Source organism: Gouania willdenowi, chromosome 9, assembly GCF_900634775.1.
Source record: "Gouania willdenowi chromosome 9, fGouWil2.1, whole genome shotgun sequence".
Classification (NCBI taxonomy): Eukaryota; Metazoa; Chordata; class Actinopteri; order Blenniiformes; family Gobiesocidae; genus Gouania; species Gouania willdenowi.
Genome location: NC_041052.1, coordinates 9,868,444 through 9,892,204, shown reverse-complemented (window position 1 = coordinate 9,892,204; position 23,761 = coordinate 9,868,444). Strand labels below are relative to the sequence as shown.

Genomic DNA, 23,761 nt, shown 5'->3' with positions numbered 1-23,761 from the left:
AAGGCTATAGTAAGGCATAAAAAATGAAAAAAAGAAAGAAAAAAAAATTTGAGATAAGGCTATCATAAGACCCTAAAAACTAGTGCAAATATGATGAGAACACTTAAACTGGGGTTTAAATGCAGTACGGCATGAAAATTTAGAAAAATTTAAAAAAACAGAAATTTCGGAGGTAAGGCTATATAGTAAGGCAAAAAAAACGGCGAAAAAAGTTAAAAATGCCTAAAAACGGAGGTAAAGACGGCGGAAAAATTTAAAACTCCTCAAAACAGAGGTAAGGCTATATAGTGAGGCATAAAAACTCCTCAAAACAGAGGTAAGGCTATATAGTGAGGCCTAAAAACGCCTCAAAATGGAGGTAAGGCTATAATAAGGCATAAAAACGGCGAAAAAACTGAAAACGCCTCAAAATGGAGGTAAAACTATAGTAAGGCATAAAAACAGGTGAAAATATTTAAAAAAAAAAAAAAAAAAAAAAAAATAGAGATAATTCTATTGTAAGGCTTAAAAATTGAAGGATTTTGGACCTTTTTTTTCTGAGATAAGGCTATTATAAAACATAAGTCCCTAAAAACTTTTACAAATATGACAAGCACTTAAACTGGGTTGAAAATGTTACTGTTCAATGGCTTACACATATGTAGTACATCAATAAAATATGTTTCATATCAACTTTCCCACTACCTGTCAGTTCTCTTCAGGTTAATTTAAGAAAAAGAAAATTAATCTAAGGGTATACCAACGTCCACACCAAGAACTTTACCAATATTTTCTTTGATAAGCTTATTTCAATTTTTATTTCGCTCATTTTTTCATGCCTTACTATAGCCTTACCTATGAAATTTCTGTTTTTTTTACAATTTTCTATTTTTTCATGTCTTACTGCATTTTAACCCCAGTTTAAGTGTGCCCATCATATTTGCACTAGTTTTTAGGGTCTTTTAATTGCCTTATCTGGGATACATTTAATAAGGGTTATTTATTAAAAGCTCAGTAACTGTGATTAATTGAATTTGAACTTTAATATTTCGGAACATATTTGTTATTGACTTTCAAAGGAAAAATAACAATTGTAAATGAAAAAAAATACAGTTCACCGTAATCATAATTAACTTGTAATTGAACATGGGTAAATGAATAAGTAATTGTAATTGAAAAATGTAATTGACCCCAACCCTGGATGGAGAGGATGTGTTCAGAGGAGCTTCAGAAAGCAGCACTAACAGCTTCTCTGCTCAGAGCTTCACAGCAGACTTGTGTTGGAGAGACCGATGGATGTGGTCTGTGAGAGTCCCCCGGCCCTCAGGGGCCAGCCTGTGCTCAGTGTGTCCCAGTGTGCAACAGGACCACCGTCACACACTGTGGCCTCTGCTTCAGCTGGTACGTCTGCTTCCTCTCACACCTCCATAAGCTACACCTTCTCCAACAAAACAAAAAAAACTGTCCCCTCATCACCAGCAGGAACATCTCTCCACCCCCTGCAAACAGATGCACCACCTGAATATAGCTCCTCCCACTCAGGTACATGCAGCTCAAAATATTCTATCGTGAATTTTTTTTTAAACCAATGTGTACGTAATGAAAAGTAGCAAACACATAAAATCAACCAAAATATAGTTCTTGATGAGAATTTTTTTGTAAGTTGTATTAATATTTTTTTATGAAATAAGAGTAAGCAATTTAAGAATTATTAAAAATTAAAGACATTATCTATTTTTGGTAGATTTGGCAGGCTTTTTAAATTTTTGTATATCAATCATGCTTTACAAGGTTTGAAAAAAAATAATTCAATGATGTAAATATTACATACATATTTAGATATATCAATAATATTAATGTACTTTCCTGCATGATTAATGGTGTATTTCCCATTCTCTAACACTTTTAATTATGTCTAATGGCTCTGACGTTAAAATATTACATCAGAGACATTGTTTCTCTCTCATTCAAGTGAGTGTTTTCTTTTCATTTCGGAGAATATTTTTTTTCCCCACTTCCAAAAATGTTTTTGTACAAATTGATATTCATTTTAAAAATGTCAATATTTTACATATTTGTCTTTAGTTATGTCCATAAGATGTTTATGAACAACTAGGTTGATCTTGGAAGTTTGATGATTAAAGATTAAATGAACTTGAGTTTGAGAAATCAGACTTTGCTAAAGCTGTTATTGAGTGGAGACAACTGAGTTAAGACAATAACGCTACAGGAGAAAAACAATCGTAAATAAACCTGTAACTGTTTGTCTCTTACTGAGTCCAAACCTGCAGATCTTTGTGTTTGTGCAAAGATCTGTCGATGACCGTCATTTCCACCACCTCACCACTAACTTCCTCTCATATTGCACGTATGTTCCTTCCTTCTCACCTTTGATCCTTGAACTTTCATACCTTCTATGATCCTGATCTGATCCTAAACTGGTTTCCTCCTCTAGTTTTGGAGTTGTGTCATCCTCCAGGAGCATCAGGTCTGAGCACTGTTGGCACCCTGGTCTCTGTCATCGGTAAGTTCTCGCTCTTCTTTCCAAGTCTTAGGCTGTGTTTGAAATCACATACTAACATACTACTCATACTAAGTCAAAATTAGTATGTAGTGCATTCACATTAGATAGTATGCAAAGATTGAGTACACGAGAAATACCCGGATTTTTTTTAAACTTTTTTGTAAATAGGGCTCTTGCTTTGAAGTTACCAGGATGTTTTGTCAGTAGCACAATGGATGCCAGTCCAAAAATCTCCAAAATGTCATCATGAAATGTGTTTTTGCAAGTTTTATGGATCAAATGATCAGATGTTGATTTTCTACTTGCTCACTTTTGTGCTTAAAATGCTTTCAGAACGTTCAAAGGTAGCGAATTAAAGGAGATATTTAACCTCAGTGTGATTCAGGTTTTGTCGTTGTAGGTTCGAAATGCATCTTGGAACTTGGAAGTATACTTCAGTGGGAACGGTCATTCCTAGTCATACTAATAGTACATAGTAGACCAGGGGTCACCAACTTTTGTGAAACTGTGAGCTACGTCATATGTACCGTATAGTCTGAAGGGCTTGTTTGAAAATCACTTTTTAAAACTAAATGTTCACAGTTTCACTTTAATTAGAAAAGATAATGGCCAGCAGTAACTTAAAATGGTATAGGCAATGTTGAAGTTTCAAATTGAAACACTTTCATCATCTTCCTATGTTACCAACTAACAAACAACTTTTAACCAATTGCATAACGTAACATTTGAAAAATATCAAAATTACGCCATATTTTACAAAATTCCACCATGCGTTTCGAACAATATATCTTAAATATCATATTACATGTGGTATAACGTACCACTGACCATACTCCAAATCTCCTGAGCACCTCACATGGTCCAGGCGGGCTACCTGGTGCTCGCGGGCACCGTGTTGGTGACCCCTGTAGTAGACAGTATATCCGCAGTGAGTGTGTACTGTATCGTACGATTGCAAACGCATCTTAGAGTTTAAAAGTGTGATCACGTGACCTGAAATGTCTCTCTGGTGTTTACAGGGCTCCTCTGTGTGTGTGTGTTGGTGTGTGTCCTTGTGCTGCTGCACAGAAGAAAAACCAGGAACAAAGTGGCGACGCCTGAACGACCAACAGAAGAGACGCAGCAGAACATTGAGTCAAGTCTCGGTTCATCTGAAATGCCCGAAGTGACTGAAAAGAAATCCTGCGGTGGAGTCAGAGCCAAGTCAGCAAACGCAGTAATCCTCACCTCTCCTTTTTGTGTGGCTGAGAAAGATCACGTGACCGTAGAACACGAGACAGACGCTGAGACCTTGAAACAGAAGCTGGAAACCAAAGCAGGAGAAACTGGAAGCCGACGAGACGACACTGAGAGAACCATTGAAGGTTCTGCTGCTGCTGAGAATCCAGATAGAAACACTCAGTCTGCTTCTGTGCTTTACTTCAGCATCGGCACAAGCGGTCGTCCTCACCAACGTGACGACGCAGGTCAAAGGTCACTGGAGGGGAAAGCCATGTGGAGAATCTCCACCTGGCCTGCGACTGCAGCTCAGTGGAAGGCCAGGTGTGAAAGTAAAGGAGAGGAAGAGGAAGAGAAGTCCTCTGAAGAATGGATTCCACCAGTAAACAACACAGTGTGTCCATCTTCCTCCCAGTGGTCCTCTCAACAGTTTCAGCTTAACACTGCAGCCCAGATCCTTCTCACTGAAACAAACACACCAGCACATCTACATCAGCACGGATTCGTCCAGACTGCGGATGTGAACCATGGACAGGAAGAGAGCAGCATCCAATCAGAGCAGAGGAGGAGACCTCAGCCAGGTGTGAGCAGATCAGCAACTGATGACAGTAACGAGCTCGCCTTCAGGAACTTACTGCATGAAGTGGTTCAGAATCACGGCCGCTGGACCAGAGAGAGGTGGAGGCAGATGCACATCAACAGGCAGAGACCGTAGACTTCAGGATTCATTCACACTCTGTCTATATCATTAGCTTCACTGAAGAGTTTTTTTTAAAGTGTAGATAGACGAATTGATTCGAGCATTCATCTCATGTCATGAAAAATACACATTATTGATGTTGAAGTTTTAAACAATTAGTGATAGTCAACATTAATTTTTTGTCTTTCTGAATTACTACTCAACAGATTTTGACAAAATGTTAACCAAAGATAGACCTTACGTCGTAGATGATTTCATTACTTTTGGATGAGGTCCAAATCAATTTAGGATTTCTGGAAGTTTCAAAAATAAAAAAAAAATCAATCTTGATTTAAAATACTCTATATCTGTTTGTAATTGACTGATTTTAAGAAATTTGACTCAGTTAAGTCGAGTTTGTTCCTTATTCATGCCACCGAGTTTTAATCAGATTGAATCCGAATGGCACATTTTATCGCATACAGTTTGACCTACTGTATGGTTATTAATGGGGATAGAAGTTTCTGCAAAAAAAGTAAAAATGACAAAACATGACTCATTGTGTGGACATTTTTTTTCTTGGGGGAAGAGGTAGTCAGTTTTTTTTAATCTCAAATTGTTGTTCCTCAAATTACTCTCCAAACAAAAAGAAAAAAAAAATGGTCACAAAAATTAAACTGGCCCGTATTTGGCCCATGAACCAAAATTAGTTTGACACCCCTGCTTCAAAGTGTGAATGATCATGGTATCATGATCAGAATCCAGACAACATCCACTATCTGGAGGAAATTCTTGAGAATATCTGGTAACTGACTGAGGTTTTCGCTCGTTTTCATTGTCATATAATGCAGCGATTCTCAACTGGTGGGTCGGGACCCAAAAGTGGGTCGCGGACCTGTACTGGATGGGTCGCGGACAGCTAGTCAAAAATGAATGAAAACTTAACGTCTTTTAAGTTAACTTTTATTTTAGGCATGCTGTGAAATGCATGTTGCACAGGAAAATATATAGATTCATATTTTAAAAAGATTATCCAGTTATTTTTGAAAAACTTGGTTTGGTTGACTGAATTCTAAAAAAAAAAAAGTGGGTCACGATTTAATGACCGTGGCAAAATGTGGGTCCCAGGGTGAAACCAGTTGAGAACCCCTGATCTAATGATTCATGTTGGAGGATCCAGAAACTAGAGTGATGTTACCTGTGATCACAATTAGCTACAGTTTTGTGTTTGTTCATTGTTTTCACAACAGATGTATTGAAGACATCAAATCAATGTTTGTCATGGTGAAACGTTCGGACGGTAAAATAAAAAATCACTGTTGATTCAGTCGGTCTGGCTGCATGCAGCATTTATTTGTTCAATGTTGTGTTCATAATGTGGAGAAGAACACTTCTCATTAGAAACAGTAGAAAATGGATCAACCCTTTTCTCTTTCTGACACTCAAAAACAGAGCAGAGGTCAACATAAACACTCAGGGTTTTCTGGGGCGAACACCTTGACGACATGCAACAGTCCATTCCTAGAAAGAAAAATACAGTATCAAACTTTAACTCCGAGCAGCTTTTCCTTTAACGTCACTTTGAATGTAAGAAATGTGTTCTTGGCATGTTTTGTATATCAAAACATGCTTTATAGTTTTAACATGCCCTTGTTTGTGTTGGTTTGTTGTAAGTATGGACAGTAGGGGGCGACATGTGGAGACGTGAGGAAGACGTCAGGCTGTTCCTCCATGTCCTTCCTCCCTCTTCTTCTCAGATTTCTAAGCAAAAGATTTCATTTTCTCACAAAGTCTAAACAGATTTACATTTTCCCAACAAAAGTGACTGGAGTCCACACGTATAAAGAGGTAAAAGCAGCACACGAGGAAATCAAACTACAAACTCATTGAAGTTAGATGACTGCCCTTGATTCAAAGAAAGGGTTACATACTGTTGGCTTTGTTCTACAGAGTCAGATTTAAAGGGTCATGCTCTTTAGTTCGACATCCCAGCAGAGCGTAGTGCAAAAACAGTTTGACTCCTCGTTCTTTGACACATAAGAAAAATATAATGTTACTATTTACATTGATAAGCGCCGCCTCCGTCTGTGGCCCCGAGTTTTATCCTCGGCTTCTCCTGAAATGCATGATGGAAAGACACAAACCTGTGCAAAGCTCGTGTGTCACTTTCAAACTGTCACGTTAGCAGTTAGCAAACACCAAGTTTACAAAAGGCAACTTCTCAATGAACACAATGGAAAAAAAGTGAAAAGCAGATTGTAGATCAATGCAGACTTTGAGATTTAAATACTGTAATTATTTAGACTGTTTTTCCATTTCTCTGCTGTGTTTTTGTGCCTTATGATATATCAGAATAAGCTTTTTTAGTTGGTCTTAAAGTCGGGTGCAGGAACCCACAAGTCAAAAGATAAGGCTTTGAGAAATAAGTTGAAAAGTCAGTTATTGTTTATCGACAAAAATTGTGTCATTTGGCTATTGGGTCAGCCAAATAAACATTATTGATTAAAAGAGATTTTTTTGTCTTAAAAAGCATCAGTATAATTGGTTTCCCCTAATAGATTGAATTGTAATAATGGTAAAAATCGTATTCAAAATGTAATTGTATGTAAACAATGCAGTGTGCAAATCTTCTTATACTTGGCCCCAACAGCAGTCATCGCCTTTTCAGAATAAACTGATTGTGAGGTTTATGTTTTTTTCTTTATTTAAACTACCATGAGTTATTGTATATTACTCACTATAAAAAGTATTTAATGTATAACCTTTTTTTATTTTGGTATTCCCAAACAGCAGCCGAGTCTGTTCCTTTTTGGTCCCATAATGAAGAATACTGATATTAGTAATTAAAGCAGAACTAAGTAACTTGCCCTTAGCGCTCCCTCTAAAGGTCCCTTTTGGTTATGTCACTGTCGTAAACACTCCGCACCCCCCGCCGACTGCCCCACCCCACAGCTACATGTGCACCTTTTCTCTCCCGAGACGGTAGCAAAATCCTAACAGTGACACTAAGGGGGCTTTCACACATATAGTTCCATGTAACCGTGTGAACAATATGAGGAAGAGAGACAAATAAAATACATGAATGATGTGGAAGTAATACAGAAGGGAGTGTGGAAATGTCTGTGTGTTTGTTTGTGTGCTGACAAAGTGGCTCTGAAAATGGATGGATAGATAAATGGATGGATATTTGTGTGTGTGCTGCCTGATAGAGTACTGGGTTGTGAGTGTGTGTGAGTGCCTGTTACGCAATCACACACACTGTCGTCGCAGCAACAACAGTGACTGCTGAGCTGTCACTGCATGGAGTTGCTTCGTTCCTCAGACAAAGGTCTTCTCTGCCTTTTTTTCAATGGCTCTGCCATGATATAAGTTTGAGAAAAGTGAATTTGTAGACAACCATGTGCAGCCACGGGGCTGGTCATAATCTAGCATTAGTTTGTATGAGGCTGCCGTAAAGCAGTACCTCTTGCCACCAGGTCGGAGGCAGGAAAGTTGCAAGTGCGGTTTTCTGGCCAGAGACAGCAGGGGGATGAAAGACCCCCCAATCACCCCATAAATATTTGTATTACCCTCACAGGGACTACGAGAAGGATTTATTAAGGTGAAAAAATTACTTAGTTCTGCATTAATGAGTTTTATGTGGACCAAACATGCCAAAACCAAAGACGCACACATTAAACAGATAACTTACAACACTTGCAGTTCAGTTTCAGGCAGTGAGTTTAAAAGATTCGCTTTAAATAATTATTTTTATATTTTCAATATTCTATAAATATATTATTTATATATATTCATATAATTGATCTTTTTTTTCCCTTTGCATCATACAATTTGTGCTACTTTTTAGTTGGATGTTATAATCAAATATTGATGTTTTCATTCTTTTATCGAAACGCTGTTTTCCACCCATTTAATGCTTTAAATAACAGTCACCAAAAATGGCTGCAAGCGAGCACAAACCTCCCCTTTGTTTGTAGGAAAACCAATAAAAAGATACTAACATAAAAAAAAAATACATTACAATGCCCCTTAAGTGACATGAATTCACATTTGTTCTGCTTTCTGAATTTGGCGTGTGCACAAATAGGTAACCAAGAATACACAAAAATGACTTCTAAAAGACAAATCATAAAAAAACAATAAATAAAACATCAATAAAAATATGCAAAACTACTTTAAGAACACATGACTACAACAAGACAGAAAAATGAAATAAAAATATCCCAAACAACAATTGCAAATACACAAAAATGACTTCAAATTAAAATTACAAAAAAACACATAGCAGAAGACAAAAACAAAACAACAAAAAAATATACACAAAAATGACTCCTAATACGCAAAAATCAGAAAACCTGCCCAAAATAAATAAAATACAAAAATACACAAAATGACTGCAAAAACACGCAAGGTGACAAACTATATAAAGTGACATGAAATGCGCATATAAAAACTCCTAAAACAAAAATCATAAAAACAAATTATCTTTTTTTTGTTGTTTCTTGTGTGTTAATGCTCAGTTTAGTATTTTTTTCTAAATGCTGACATTAATATTGATAATGTGGCTCTCAGATCTTGTGGCCCCCGCTGTGATAAAAGTTACCTATCTCTGTAATACATATAGAGGTGGATTCACTAAGATCTGAAATAAAGGGTGGTAAACCAGGTGCATCCCGAAATGCTTTGGTGACGCAGTTTCCTCACCTGCTGCGAGGAATTCAAGATTGCGGCAATGATTAGCGCGTGTGCAGAAGTGGTGGAGACCGTCCTAATTGAACGAGCGTTTAGCTCGTTCAATGTGGAGAGGTGAGTGCACAGAAGCACACAATGACATTTGAAGAAGTTAAATTGGAGGAAGATGGACTTCTCTGTCTGCTGCATAAACATTCAATAATGTAAAACATTAAAAAAAAGGGGGGGGTTAAACAACTTTAAAGCCAAATTATGTTTTTTCCCCCTAATTTAATGTGGGTACTCCGTCAGGTGCTGTAACTTTGCTTTGATCAGTCCATGAAAAACAGGCAGATTTGGACAGAAACCATCCTATTGATCTGTGTTAGTACAGCAACACAGTCTGTCAATCAGTCTGCACCATTTGAAGAAAATCTACTAACCATCCTCCAGCACACGTCCATAGCGCCCACAGCATCCTCTCCCCACTGCAGCGTCACCAGACTCCACACGCATCGCCGTGGGTGTGCGACTTTTTCTCTCCCTCAAACACACTTTACTCTGCATTTTCTTATTCAGTGGCTGTTTAATATTCACTATTGTTTTCTTGAAATTATTTTCTTATACTAGAAAGGTTAACTTGAGCATTTTTTTCATCTCAACTGTGTTTTGTGGAGACATTTACTGCAGCAGATCTCTCTCTATCCCTTATGAGATCTGCCTATTTTACATATTCATCAGAGGAAAACGCTAAATGAATTGAAGGCGCATTGTGACTCGCAGTCCTGTTTGCACACGTTTTAATACAGCTAAATCTTTAGTGAATCCGCCCCATTATGTTAGATGCACAGAATTGATACGGTGTTCTTCTTGACTGATACTGACCACAAATGTGCTGATGGTGAGATTTATAGTGATGATATTATGTTTATGTCACTTTAGGGGCTCCACAAAATCTAAGTTAAATCATGCAACAATAAGAATAAATAATGTTTTTTTTTTTTTTTTAAATAAATATAAGACTGTGTGTGAACATCTTCTATAAATATCTCGATAAATATGATGAAATATGATTCTAGTTTAGGCAGTTTCGATCCTCTACATTATGAATGGCACAGCATGTAAGAGTAAATTCAACACTATTTACAAAACAATGGCACAAACATTAGAGGAAGCATGGTTTCAGTGTCTTCCCAAAAGTCAAAGAGAAAAAAAAAGACTTTACAGCAACTAAAATAATTTCATAGAAAGAAATGCTGACATGGCTGATAAGTTTCACCAGGTGGCACAGAGCCACTTGTGAAAGTTGATCAAAAGAAGTTTATACATGTAAATAAAATAAAAAGTATCTTAAAGACTCTGGAATAAATAAAAAAGTGCACATGTAGAAAGACTGGGATTTGAAGAAGGCTTCAATGTTGGAGGTGGCAGCTTCACATCTGAAGGTGAAGAGTTGGGATTAAACAGTGACACAAACCTGTCGCTTTGATCTTCTCTATCATTGGTTGTTGGTGGGTGTGTGGGAGGAGTCAGAGGAGAGTCCCTCCTCATGCATCTTGTAGCAGTTCAGCGATGAACCATGTGTTTTTCCTCAGGACCGGAGCGTCACATGATAGACATTGACTATATGGACAGCTGTAGGTGTGTCCTGTGTGGAGGTTAAAGGTCAGGAAGCAGCAGCTGGTTTGATGCTGGTTCACAGGTGAGTCTCGTCTCTGGTCTCTGTGGAGCGAGCCGGTCCCACCTGTGGCTCCTCAGGGACGTGAGCCAGCGGGTCAGAGCGGATGATGTACCTGTGGACACAGAGGTCATGTGATCAGGCAGAGCTACTGAGATTAAACCATTCTCAGCCCAGCACAAATATCTGCAACAGTGGTCCTTAAATTGGGGGGAAAAAAAAACAGCCAAAAAGTTTAAACTGATCTTAAATTACATTTTATAACCATTGTGATTCGTTCAGAAATTCTTATTCTGCTTTTGAAAAAAACAAAACAAAGTAGAACAGTGGTTAGAAACACTGACTGCACCCCATGACAGACTAGTGCAGACATGAGTAGCTGGCGGCAGGGGGCCACATGTGGCCCCTGGTCTAATGATGTGCGGTCCCCAAAGTTAACAAAGAGAATAAAAGAAAAATACACAAAACAGCAAAAACACACAAACTACTTAAAATCAAAATTATAGCAAAAAATAAACAAGCAAATTACTATTACTTTATTTCTCAGAATTCATACTGACAAATCTGTTAAACAATTGTGCCTCACAGGTGTTAAAAGCTGCAGAGCCTAATTTGGCCCCTTGGAGGCGATATTTATTTAAAAAGGTCTCAGCGCATTTTAGGTTATTTAGAAATTCTAGGCAGAATGTTTAAAAACAAAAGCTTCGTCAAATTGGATGTGGCGCCCCTTTACAAACCTCTCATGAAATGGATATGTTTCTAAAAAATATTTTGAGATTATGTTGCATGAAGCCCATTAGTATCTTCAAGTCAGTATCTTATTAAAAGCGTCTATTTGTACAGTTGCCGTACGGACAACCCCCAGTGCTATTGGTACGTTTAACACGTCTTAGGGTTAGGTTTACGGTTATAACCCAATATCGCAACATATTTTAGGGTTAGAGTTAGGTTTAGGGTAAGGTTTAGTCTTAGTCACGTGACCTGAACTGGCCAAATAGAGGCGCTGCGTACGGATAGAACGTTAATATATTGATACGGCAACCGTACGGATAGCCACTGCCTATCTTATTTTTGTGCTGTTTTTACAACTTCTGCATTGATTGAATGTCTGACACCAAATGATACGTCTACAACACACTATACGACCCAACACTGCAACTGTGATCTGTTACTTACTGCCTCCTACTGACATTGACTAGTATTAAATTGCACTGACACTTATAATAACAAAAACAACTTTTTCACCAACAGATTAATCTTAGAACACACACCACACCTGATTATCTCACAGACCTAATACGTATTTAACCACAGAGCTGTGGTCGAATGAGATCTAAAGAGGAGATGTTTACACAATGTCGTTGAGTTCCAGCATGGTGTCTGGTGGAGGGTTGATGAGCACGTAAGACAAAGTGTTCTGGTGGTCGTTCATCTCGTCTGTAAAGAAAGAAAGAGACAGAAAAAATCAGCGTCATCCTGGAGCTCTTCATCATCCTCCTGCATGTGACAGTAAATGAGAAAAGAAATCAGCACTCATCCCTCTGCAGATGTGACATTGCTTTGTGTTCAGTAGGCACGCGTCAAAAAAAACTAAACTTTTCTACTCATAATTATCAACAGGAATTATTTCATCCATGCTTAACACTGACAAAATCATGAAGTTCCTTTTAAGGCATCTGCTGTTTTAAAGGTTTTATCCTGAATTAAAGTTAAAAAAAAAACGTCTTGAAAAAAAAAAAAAATGCTAATTTATGGTTTTTCCGTTACAGAGATTTTTGCTAATTGGTTGCAAAATTCTAATTAACAAAATAAATAAATATTCATTGAGGTGGAGGTGAATCTCAGCTCACATTTTGGACTATAAATTAACACTACAATAGTTCTTAACATTTTAAATTATAGATCTATTTTAATTCTAAGTTGGTGTCTCTTAATGAAAAACATGTCTTTAAAAATCAATTCACATCAGTTTGAGTTTATAAAACTGCTTAGTACTTATTTATAACCATCTTATATTACTATTCTCATTACGTTTTGTTGCTTTTTAACTAATGGCATTATTAAATCAATTATTCAATAAAGTTAATTCAATTAGCATATCTGATCAAGTTTTCCTGTTTGATAAAGTTTGAAAAAACACAGTAATCTTTTACTTAGTTGCTTAGCCTTACTTCGAAAAAATATGTTTTATTATTTTAAAGTTTAAAGCTTTAATGTGTCCTTAATAAATGTGGATTTCATGTGTTAATTTTTCTTATATTTTTGGGGGGTTTAGTGAGAATTTTTGGGGTTCCGAGTAATTTTTGCAACAAAACACTAAAATCATTTGTAGCAAATATGTTTCTGACTTACAGCCCTAATTTTAACATAACGTGCTCTTTGTGTGTAGTTGTGTGTCCTCTGACATTAGCTCTTACTTGTGTGTTAGTCAGAGGGGAAAGGAGCGCACGTGTGTGTTTCCAGGAACACCCACCTGCTTGTTGCCCTTTATAAAGCCGGGCGGGGTGGGAGAGAGAGAAGGGCTAACCGTTACTGACAGGGCACTTAGTGGAGGAGGGGGGGGGGGGAGGCCCACATGCTGCCTGCACACCAACCTCAGCTCCTCCATGCGCAGCTTCATCAGAGCAGAACATGCAGACAGCGTCCGCCAACAACACCCGCCTCATTCCTTTCTTTTCTGTCCGTTTCTCAACAACTTGCACATGTAACATTGGACCAACAAGGCTTTTAAATGCGGCAGGTTGCCATGCCAACAAATAACATGGAGCACCCATTTTCCTGCACAAACAAACTAGATACAACCGACCCCCCACCCCACCCTGAAACCAGAACAACAGGGATAGACACACAGACGACATGCTCCAGCATCCGTCAGACTCAGAGCGACTCAAACCAACATTGGAGTGAAGCAGAGCACATTGAGAGTCTGAAAGAGTAACGTCAGTGTTACTGTACACAATGAATTATACCATGGTCATGGGTTCAGAGTGGCGAAATAAGGTTAAAGTGACAGTTTATCTTCTCTGGTAGAAAACAGAATCCCATTACGGAAGCAGATTAGGGACAATTCTGATGGAGAAAATTGTTTTGGTCAAATCATGAAAAAAGTTGAAAAGTCAAGATTAAAGTTGGAATATCAAAAACAAACTCAAAATACAATATTATGATAAAAGTTGAAGGTTTGCTATTCAAGTCAAATCTACAGAAGCTGACTAGTGCCAATTCATCATATACGACAACAGTCTTCATCAAAACTGGCCCTAATCTTTTTCCGTAGCTCCTCAACAACTACAGATAGACTGAATGCTCCACTTCTTCCAAACTTGACTGGTTTTTCCTTCTGAACAGATCAAGTTCTTGGCAGTATCTCTCTAAAGTCCTTAAAGAAATCAAATAACAATTCTGCATTCATGAGCTAAATAAAACGGTCTGCTGTTTGTTGTCATATGGTGAATTGGCCCTCGTCAGCTTTCATAGATTTGACTTCATCTCAACGTTACGACTTTATTCCCGACATTTTGCACTTTATTCTTGATTTGCCCAAAATCATTTTCTCCATCAGAACTGGCCCTAATCTGCTTCCATAACCCATACAATACAATGGGTGCTGTGATATAAATCCATTATATTTTCCTCTAAAACACTGCCAACATTCTGTTGCACACCGGTGGGAAAATGGGGTTGATTTATGAGCGTCTCCAGCTCTTTAAAAAGGCTTCAGGCAATGTCAGCACACTTCACTCTTCAAGTGCAGTCATATAAAGAAGATGTGAGCGCAAAAGTGGAAATGCAATTTAAAAAGATAACAAAAAAACTACTGGAACCATGATAATAAAATAGAAAAAAATTCCTTTTTTAAAAACATTTTTCTCTGCGGTCAGGCACCAAATGCTCCAGGTTGGGAAAACTGTTTTAAACAATAGACAACATGGTTGTTAAATGGCTGGGAAGGACATTGAGGCAGTAAAGATCTCCTTCACACAGAATCCAAGCTGTTAGGTAAGGAAACTAAAAGGAGTGATTGAGTTGGTGGCAGCCTCAGAGATTATTTAATTACTTTGAATATACATCAAAATCTTAATAGTACTATTTATGAGTCCAGAGACTAATGTCACCATGATTAATTTGTTGCATTTTCATCATGCACTAGCTGCTGATCACTGATCTTTGTCATTGAAAATTTCTAATATTGATGAAAGTGAAAAAAAAGCACTGGTTTTAAGTGGAATGATTATTATGAACAGGAAAATTAATCCTACTGAATAGTGGGAATTGAGGTTCTGGAAATCCGAATAAGAAACATCTACAGCAGGTACATACAATATGACTGGGGATGAAGTAATGTAGTATAATGATCATAGTCAAACTCTTCACATTTTAGTCTAAGTATTAAAAATGAGCATTTTTAATTGTAAAATGTTACTGCGACTGCCCTCTTTGGGTTGAACGCTGACTATTGCAATTGAATTTTGCTATTGGCTGAGCTGAGATTAGATCAGTGACGTCTTTCTGGATCAGTGACGTGTCATTAACCGTGACTGTTGGCCCCGCCCCTCCTATGAAAGATGGGAGGAGGGACTGGTTTCCTCTCTCAGAGCCTTCAGTGAGTATTGATGGACAACTCCATGTGGAACTGTGCATTGCTGTCTGTGGGGGCGGGGCTACTGTGACTGGGCGTGTCTTAACTACAGAAGCAACGCCCATAATCAAGACATTTTCTTTGAATTTACCCGTAGTGGCAGGTCAGCAAAAACTTGGGGCTGTACTTACACTATAAATATAAATCAAAGCTGCTGCACAGCTACAGTCCCTTTCCCTCTGTTGGTTTCTGTGACAATGGTATAAAATGTGCTCTCTGAGGTCTTATTCGTACATATGATCAATGTAAAGAAAAAAAAGTCCAATTGTAGTCAGAGTAACTTATTTGTTCTGTATTCAACCTTCCACCCACAGACATAATGCACTCTGCTTCACTCCAGAAGCCAAACTCTGATGCCCTGCAGGACTCTTAGTCCTCCTACAGGAACACAATGCAGAAAGCCTCAGTGAAACATGGAGACAACGAGAGATTGACTGCTGATCTACTGCTCACACTTTGACTTTTGACACACACACACACACACAGACATACTGTACAAAAGTAAACATACACACCCAGACGCACACACATTCATGCAGTTGAGTTGCAGTACTTTGATGAGCCAGCTAACCTGCTAGCCTGGTCCCCTCTGTATACGGCCGCTCTGAAATGTCCTGCAACTCTGAGCAACGGTATTCACTGTTAACTTTGATCTGCTCACTTAGAAGCAGCTAAAATCCACCAAAGCAGAAAATGCACATAGAACGTGTTTAAAAAAATTACATCCAAACCACATATGTCAAACTCAAGGCCCGGGGGCCAAATTGGGCCCTTTAGAGCCCGCTTAAGAATGCAAAAATGGTAGAAAAAACATGAAACATTTAGTAAATTATCAACTAATTCAGTTGTACAGATCTTAGCCCATCCAAAAAATCCACAATATTTGCAGAGCTCAGTTTTCCAGTTCTTATATCACATGACGGCAGTTATTTTTAAATTGAAATTGTTGAAAGAACTGAAAATCTGGCAAACTTTCCTTAAACTGCTCCATGAAATTTCCGCAATTTCCCCAAATCAGGGATTTTAAGTAAACGGACTGATATACTCACATACTTTATAATTTATATATAATTTATTCGTGGAAGAGCACAAACCAGGGTTGAATTTACTCTTTTTTCCGCCAAAAATCCGTGGACCATTTAAAGGACCCATGTCATGCTAATTTTCACCCATGTACCATTTGTTCTAAGAACCCCAAAAACATTGGGATATTGGCATATTCAAGCATGGGCGTGTCTATAGACAGGACACTGACTTCCTCCTCCCTGCACGGTGACGTAGGGCCAGAGGACGACCCGCCTTCCTCCCACCCACTCCATAGCCGAGCTCATGCTGCTTTATAAACACGAGACGAGGCATTCACTGGTACATGTAGAAAATACATAAATAGCACTGCGTGAAAAACGCTGAAATGCGCGCCTTAGTGGGCGTGTCTGTTTACATGTCAATCATGGCAGAGACCTTCCTGGAGGCGCGGCTTCTCCAGTGAAATTCGTCATCAAAGTGAGAACTTGTCATGAAATTGGAGCGAGGTGTTTGGGCTCACCCTACAGTAACAAAGGATCAAATCACCCTCTAACTAACGATTGAGGGAATCAATGAAAAAAATACTTTGGGCATGTGTATGAAGCCCTAATAGCATTTTTGTGATGTTTAAAGCACAGAAAATTTTATTTAGCGTAACATGGGCCCTTTAAGCTCAAACTGCCACATATTTGGCCCCTGAATTAAAATGAGTTTGACAACCCTGATCTAAACAAACACATTTCTCAATTTGTCTCCTAAAAAAATCACGTGCACTATTATTCTCTGGATGCTGGTGAAAGGACAAACTCCTTTCTCGTCAGTACGGACATAACCACACACATGTCACAAAGAGAGTAATAAAAAGCACACAAATTACCTTGCAAATATCCTAGATTTACCCGGTTCATGACATCGCTCGCAGTGAGATTAGAAACATCCTCTATGAGCCAAAAGAAAAAGGGGTGAAGACAGCAGAGTCAGAGAAAGAGGGAGGTAAAATAACGACAAAAGAAAAAGAAATCAAAAAATCAGGCAGGTGGTAAAAAGCAACAGCAGTTTCACCAAAACAAGTGGCAATTATATGTGGGAGCGATGCGAAAGAAGAAGCAGCCATGCAAGAAGGAGTGTGTGCTCATAGAATCACTTCCACTTCCATCTCGACCCAGCTGCTGTAATCCACACAGATAGCGAAGAGGCCAAACATGAGAACATTCTGAGACCCATTTGCACTAAACTCTCATTGGTTTTCATTTGATCAGCGTGAAGCTGGAAGGACACGAGCACAAGTTCACACAGTGAACACGATGCAAAGAGTGCAGGCACATTGCTGTGTGGAGCCAAATGCAATAGAGGCGAATCTCAGTGTTCCTGCATCTTCGTGCAATGACGTGTTCACATGATGATGATGATGATGGGATGGCGACCTCAGAGTGTGTGTGTGTGATGGGTGTGAAACTTATGTGAGAATATGAGACATTCTGGGGGTTGATGATGATGATGAGGTGTGATGATGATCATCTGTATGATCAACAGACTCACAGCACCTCACAGGAAAATAAATCAGATGAAAAGAAATCAGATTGGAAGATTGGAGTGTTAAAGAATGCTTTATATTCCACACATACGGTACACACATCTTCCAGAGTGAGAGAAAAACAAGTTGTTTTGCTTCTGTGTGGAGAATCATTTGTATATAAAACATAAAAAATGCATCTATACAATCACAACCTACACCGTTCACTTCTGTATGTGCCTGTTGGATGATTCACACGTCGCTCATCTTATTTTTAGATGATCCAACCACGTTTTTTTCAAAATAAACTCAGATGGAGCTCATCAAAATATGCTTTACCCTTTATTTGAATTATTGAAACTAGCCTTCGCTTGTAATTTGACACCAGTCTCACACCATTATTACACTAGGAGCACCATGCTGATTGTAAATGCTAATTCCAGCAAACTTCATTTTGTCTTATTTATTTTTTTAATAATATGTTGAGGTTCAATTTATTCAGACAACTTTTTTCAGGACATTTACTTTGATCTCCTGTTTCGACTGCCAACAGTCAGTCTTTATCAAAGGTGTCTGCTGATCGCTTTGATGTGTTCTCGGGCAACAAGGGGCGAGGGCAACCTGACAGAACTGTCCGGTTGGCCATGCCCAGAAAGAACTCCTAAGGACCCATCAAAGCAATCAGCAGACGCCTTTGAGGAAGACTGACAGTTGACAGTCAAAACATGTCAGGAGATTGAAACTGAAAAAAGTTGTCTTAATATATGAAACCTTGACATATTAAACTAAGAAAGGTTAAAATATAGATCTGAAAGTATAGACCATATTCTGTTTGCTGATTGCTCTTCACATTAAGCTAGGCTAATGCATCACTGATGCTCTACACAAAAGATTTTAACATCAGCGCAAGTTTTAGACTCAGGTTCAAAATCTGGTAATTTGGGAATATTTTCATTCATCAGGGACTGCAGATGTAAATTAGCTATTTGCTAACTCTGGTGCAAATAACTATTGCACATTGTCCCTGTTAAATAAACAATAAATCAAATGAAATAAATGCCCTAAACTGCACCACAAACATTAAATGACTTTTGAAGATTTGCTCCCTGTGGTTTTGGCACTAAAAAGTCAACCTTTAGCTGTAGGATGGTTAGCTCCTATTCCTGTGTATCCCTCACTGACACTCATGCATTATTCTTGACTCCTTGTTTTAATACTCTAATCAGTGATGAATTAATTTCATTTTGAAACAATTATTTCAACATTACAATATGATGAAATAAATATGATGATGATGATGCGTACACATTTATTATGAATAGTTTTGTGAACGAGCTCCACCCTGATGCCTGACTCACCATAACCCACAGTTGGCAGGCCCAGGTGCTTCATGCGGTTCTTCACCAGCTCCGACAGCTCCTGGCGCTCCGATCGTCGATACAGGTTCTGTCTTTGCTGTGAGATTCGCTCTGCTCTGCTAGAGGGTTTGACATTCTTCCTGCTGAGCCGCCGTGCCCACTGCATGCTCTTCTTCCTCAGCAGCGGATGCTCCGATTGGTCGCTTGTAGTGGAGTACCTGTGGGCCGTCTTCTCCTTCCAGGATTCTCTGCGATCATGCTGCTCTTCACCTTGCTCCACGTTAATGGACACCTGAGACTGAGACAGGAGGGGGGGAGGATGTAATAATAATAATGGCTTGAATTTATATAACGCTTTCTTCGAGGAGACTCAAAGCGCGTTACAGAAACCATTATTCATTCACACCAGTCACTCACACAGTCAAACCGGTGGTGGTAAGCTACAATGTAGCCACAGCTGACAGAGGCATGACTGCCATTTCGCGCCTAGGGCCCCCCTGACCACCACCAACATTCATGCACAATTCATACTCACTCATACAAGGACACAACGACAATGACTCAGTTACAGCGGGATTTGAACCCTTTGGTTTCTGGACAACCCACTCTACCACTGAGCCATAGTCGCATGGCACACCTGCATCAATAAACTGGAAAGTAAAATATCTGGATTATTGCATATTCAGAACCAGAGTAAGTGACTCTTCACTCTGCTTCTCAGTGCAGTTCTGTTACTTTTTTTTATCATTAGTGAAAAAAATCTGGAGCTATTGTTACCAAAATAGATCATTTCTCATTTTTTTAACCATTTAATTTCTCTGCTATTGTGTTTAGAATAATACAGATTCTGGTTCGAGTCACTAAACCAGACTTGAGCAACTGGTGGCCCAGGAGCCACATGCAGCTCTCAGTCTAATTTTGTGCGGCCAGAGTAAATACAACAAAATAACACACAGCATCACAGAAATATCACAAATACACATAAAACTGTAACAAATACACAAAATGACTCAGAAAACACACGGGATGATGGAAAGATAATGAAAATAACAAAAATACATGTAATGACCCTAAAAACACATAAAACTACAACAAAAAAACAACAAAAATAAACAAAAAACACATAGAACGGCAACAAAAACACATAAAACCACAAAAATATGCTAAAATGATGACAAAATATCCAAACCCACAAAAAAAGAAAACCTGTTTTTTTCGGTATTCATGCTCTGATTAGCTATTATTCTCAATGATGACAGGAATTCTAAAAATGTTGCCCTTGAATGAGACAATCACATTTTGCGGCCCCCAATGTGACTTTATCTTGTAATCGACATTTATTATTTCCAGGTGTCACCACTGCAACTATTGACTACAACACAGAATGTTTAATCTTGTTTTTTTTTTTTTAATTGTTTTTCCTTTTTCATTACAAGAAGTGTAAAGTGGTTATAGGTGGGATTAATTGAATTGGTTAAATTGAGTATATTAGGATCTTACCTGTGTGTAACTGTCCTTGCACTGAAAGAAAAAAGAAAGCGTCCAAACAAAAAAGATGCCATGAATGGGAATTATTCAAAGCAAATGAAACTCAGTCAAGCCCTTAAGTAAACGCATAAAAAGAAAAAAAATACAATAATCAATGCACAGGAGAAAACGTGTGACTGATAGATTACTTATTATAAATATAAACTGTATACATTTCCTTTAAGATTTTTTTCTTTCTCTCTGGTTAATTACAGGCATATTTTGGAAAATAAAATGTAAAAAAACATCATGAAGAAGGCAAAATAATCAGCGTGGACTAAAGGAGGCGAGACGTAGAGGGAAACCCTTGAACTCTACGCCTTTACCCAACCTCACCTCTGAGCTGGAGAACATGTGTGACTCTGTTCGGTAAATCCCGATGGGGATCTCAGCGCTGGAGGAACACAGTTTCTGGAAGAGTCTGCCATAGGTCCTGATCCACAGGTCCTCCTCTGTGATCTTCATCTGTCCACAGAGAAGAAAAGCCTTTGGATTACTGCCCGTCACATTTAGTCACATACATGTGAGAGATTTTCTACATACAGCACATAAGTAGCCAGAGCCCGGCGTGGTGTCCAGTCCAAGGAGAAGCCTCGCAATCGCAATCATGTAGTCTTTAACAAACGACTGCAAACATTTAAAAATAAAAAAACTTTGAATCATAAAAAACGACAACAAGACATGTGGTGCACAATGATCAAGAATATAAATAAAATGAAGTTTTTGCTTTAAACTTAAAAGTTAATTAAAACATTTCATTTAAATAACATTGAAAAATAAACTAAATTTTAAATTAAAGTAAAAAAATAATTTAAAAAAAAATTCAAATTTAATTGAAACACACATTTTTGAATATTTTTTTCCCACCTGGTACAGCAGTGTGTCTAACATGCTAATGCTGAACACTCTGCCTGCAGCAAACGGAAGCCGGAACATGAAGGCCAGGTTGGAACCCTTGTCACGCTCTATCTGCAAAAAACAACAAACCAAAGCTGAGGAAGAGACGGCTAAAAGCTTTTTGTGAGCTGCTCTTCCTTTCTATTTGTCTTTAAAAACACTTGTTTTAAAGTAGATTATATCAGCAAGAGAGCTATAATTTAGAAAGAGCAGAAACAAATATGTGTTGGAATGAAAAAGGGTTAATTATGAACTGTTTTAATTATTAGAAATGTTTGATAATAGATTTTTAACAGGTTTAAATAAATAAATTAAATTAAATATACAAAGTGCTCAGGCAAACAAAGTATTGAAGAGACAACTCTATAAGATTGAGGATTATCATACCTTTTTTGAAAGGTACACAATTGAGGATAAAAGAGGAAAATGGGGAGGCAGAACTAGATGTTTTACAAACGTAATCGTAGAAATGCAGATATTTTCCAACACATCATTTCCAATTGCACATTATATACATCTCCATGGAAAGATATGCAATATTAATCTTTTTACATATTGTCTCAAACAACAGAAAGTTTTACATTTGTAAGGCAATTATTGACCAGTAATATCACCCATCTCTACTACCTAGGCCTCAAACACAAGAGCATACTTCTATTCTTATGTTGCAGTGTTAATTTTTCACAGTTTCTATTGACTATTATTTCCTTTATTGACGTTTTCACCTGAGTAAAGTAAGTTTGAATTTCGTAGACTGAATATAGGATAAAAAGCTTTAGGACGAGTCCTGGGAAACATTTGTGTAACATATTGGACGTTCCTGGACATTTAACATGTGTTGAGACTTTACCTTCTCCAGCTTAGAGAGAGCAAGTGAGTAGCAGTCCTTGGCTCTGAACTGCATAAACCTCATGTTGGATGGGTGTGTGAGCTCAGTGATGATGCTGAGACTGGGAAACAACCTGAGCAAAGGGAACATAAAGAGAAATGGACCATCTGTGACTGAAGGAGGAGATGGATGTTTTTAATTACACCAGTGGAGTCTGTGAACATTTGCAGAAGTTGGGTTTCTCTTCAAAAAACTATCACCAGGAGTCTCAGAAAGAACAGAAACAGAGGCTTGAGAACTGAACTTTAAAATCTCTGAGTTACCTGAACATAGTCTGGACATTGACAATGGTCTTGGCATCAGCCATGTAGTCCTCCTTGGCACTCATGGTGCTCTCCTTGTCCACAACCACCAGGTTGTCAGCATAGATGATCCCACACTGAAGCAGGTTGTCCAAACTACATTTAGAAAACAGCAAATGTAAGACATTACACCATACATGAGGGGTCCCTTAACATAGTGCACCAGGTAGCCCGCAAGGACCATGAGGGTCCCTCAGAGCTCTTGTCACCAATGAGCTCCAACTAAAATCTGATTTACTGTCCAGGATTCAAACTGACAAAGATAAATACATATGATAGATGTAGTTAGTACTTAGTGTTAGGGCAATTATTATATTAATCATTATATCAGCAAATGAGTGTCCATGCGTATCATTTTTCATGTGTTTATACACGATGACTGCATTATTCGTTGTATTTTTGAACAGAGACGTTGCTCCTTTGCTGAGTCATGTTAGATTAGATTACTCACGGTACAGACAGACTGTGCTGTATTCACAGTGCCAGCAAAAACCAGTCTCCACTCAAGGCCTCAGCATAACTCTGATAAGCAGAGCTCTGAAGAAGCAGTCATTTTCCATCAAAATCCTTCCTCCCTTCACATCCCCCCTCCCCTTTCTCCTCATCAGCTATGAAATATATTGCTTTACTCTTTCAGGGTGCAGGCGTGTCACCCCTCCTGCGGGAGAGGGTCACTGTATTTATCCTTTGCTCTTTTTTTTTTATTAAATATGTTATTTTAGACATTCCTGCCTCAGCGTGGACTTCATCAATACAGAGCAACTGTTATGGGTGAAAATCAGAGGACAACTGAGATTTTTCTTTTACATTAGTAAAGTTAAATACTGCTGATAAAGCTTTAGGATTAAATAACCATCTTTA

At 38.2% G+C, this 23,761-nt stretch overlaps 2 protein-coding genes across 30 annotated transcripts in view; one reads left to right on the top strand and one right to left on the bottom strand.

The window, feature by feature from the left end:
• Positions 1-905: 905 nt before the first annotated feature.
• On the top strand, positions 906-4,481 carry LOC114470225 (uncharacterized). 2 transcript variants are annotated; one of them, XM_028458285.1, is made up of 5 exons: positions 906-1,380; positions 1,462-1,521; positions 2,291-2,347; positions 2,435-2,503; positions 3,523-4,481. In XM_028458285.1, the coding sequence occupies exons 1-5, from the start codon at positions 1,272-1,274 to the stop codon at positions 4,434-4,436; spliced, it is 1,209 nt and encodes a 402-aa protein (XP_028314086.1). In that variant the 5' UTR covers positions 906-1,271; the 3' UTR covers positions 4,437-4,481. The 2 variants fall into 2 exon arrangements, with proteins under 2 accessions (XP_028314086.1, XP_028314085.1); XM_028458284.1 differs by having other exon boundaries at positions 1,459-1,521.
• Positions 4,482-10,012: 5,531 nt separating this feature from the next.
• kcnt1b (potassium sodium-activated channel subfamily T member 1b) overlaps positions 10,013-23,761 on the bottom strand; it is a 92,335-nt gene continuing 78,586 nt past the window's right edge. For 13 of the 28 annotated variants that reach the window (XM_028456831.1, XM_028456850.1, XM_028456830.1 and 10 more), the window contains 12 exons: positions 22,862-22,996; positions 22,560-22,671; positions 21,680-21,781; positions 21,356-21,439; positions 21,149-21,277; positions 20,786-20,806; positions 19,286-19,583; positions 17,292-17,354; positions 15,960-16,010; positions 13,223-13,234; positions 12,102-12,186; positions 10,013-10,864 (listed from right to left, as the gene is read on the bottom strand). In XM_028456831.1, coding sequence (XP_028312632.1) covers positions 10,768-10,864; positions 12,102-12,186; positions 13,223-13,234; positions 15,960-16,010; positions 17,292-17,354; positions 19,286-19,583; positions 20,786-20,806; positions 21,149-21,277; positions 21,356-21,439; positions 21,680-21,781; positions 22,560-22,671; positions 22,862-22,996 — 1,189 coding nt within the window. In that variant the 3' untranslated portion in view covers positions 10,013-10,767. The remainder of the gene's footprint in view (positions 10,865-12,101; positions 12,187-13,222; positions 13,235-15,959; positions 16,011-17,291; positions 17,355-19,285; positions 19,584-20,785; positions 20,807-21,148; positions 21,278-21,355; positions 21,440-21,679; positions 21,782-22,559; positions 22,672-22,861; positions 22,997-23,761) is intronic. The other 15 variants (XM_028456843.1, XM_028456844.1, XM_028456858.1 and 12 more) reach the window with 10 other exon arrangements.

Coding starts and splice junctions, on each gene's coding strand:
- LOC114470225 (XM_028458284.1), top strand. CDS start 1,272: ATGGATGTGGTCTGTGAGAGTCCCCCGGCCCTCAGGGGCCAGCCTGTG. Junction 1,381..1,458: donor TGTGGCCTCTGCTTCAGCTG/GTACGTCTGCTT, acceptor CCTCATCACCAG/CAGGAACATCTCTCCACCCC. Junction 1,522..2,290: donor ATATAGCTCCTCCCACTCAG/GTACATGCAGCT, acceptor GTTTGTGCAAAG/ATCTGTCGATGACCGTCATT.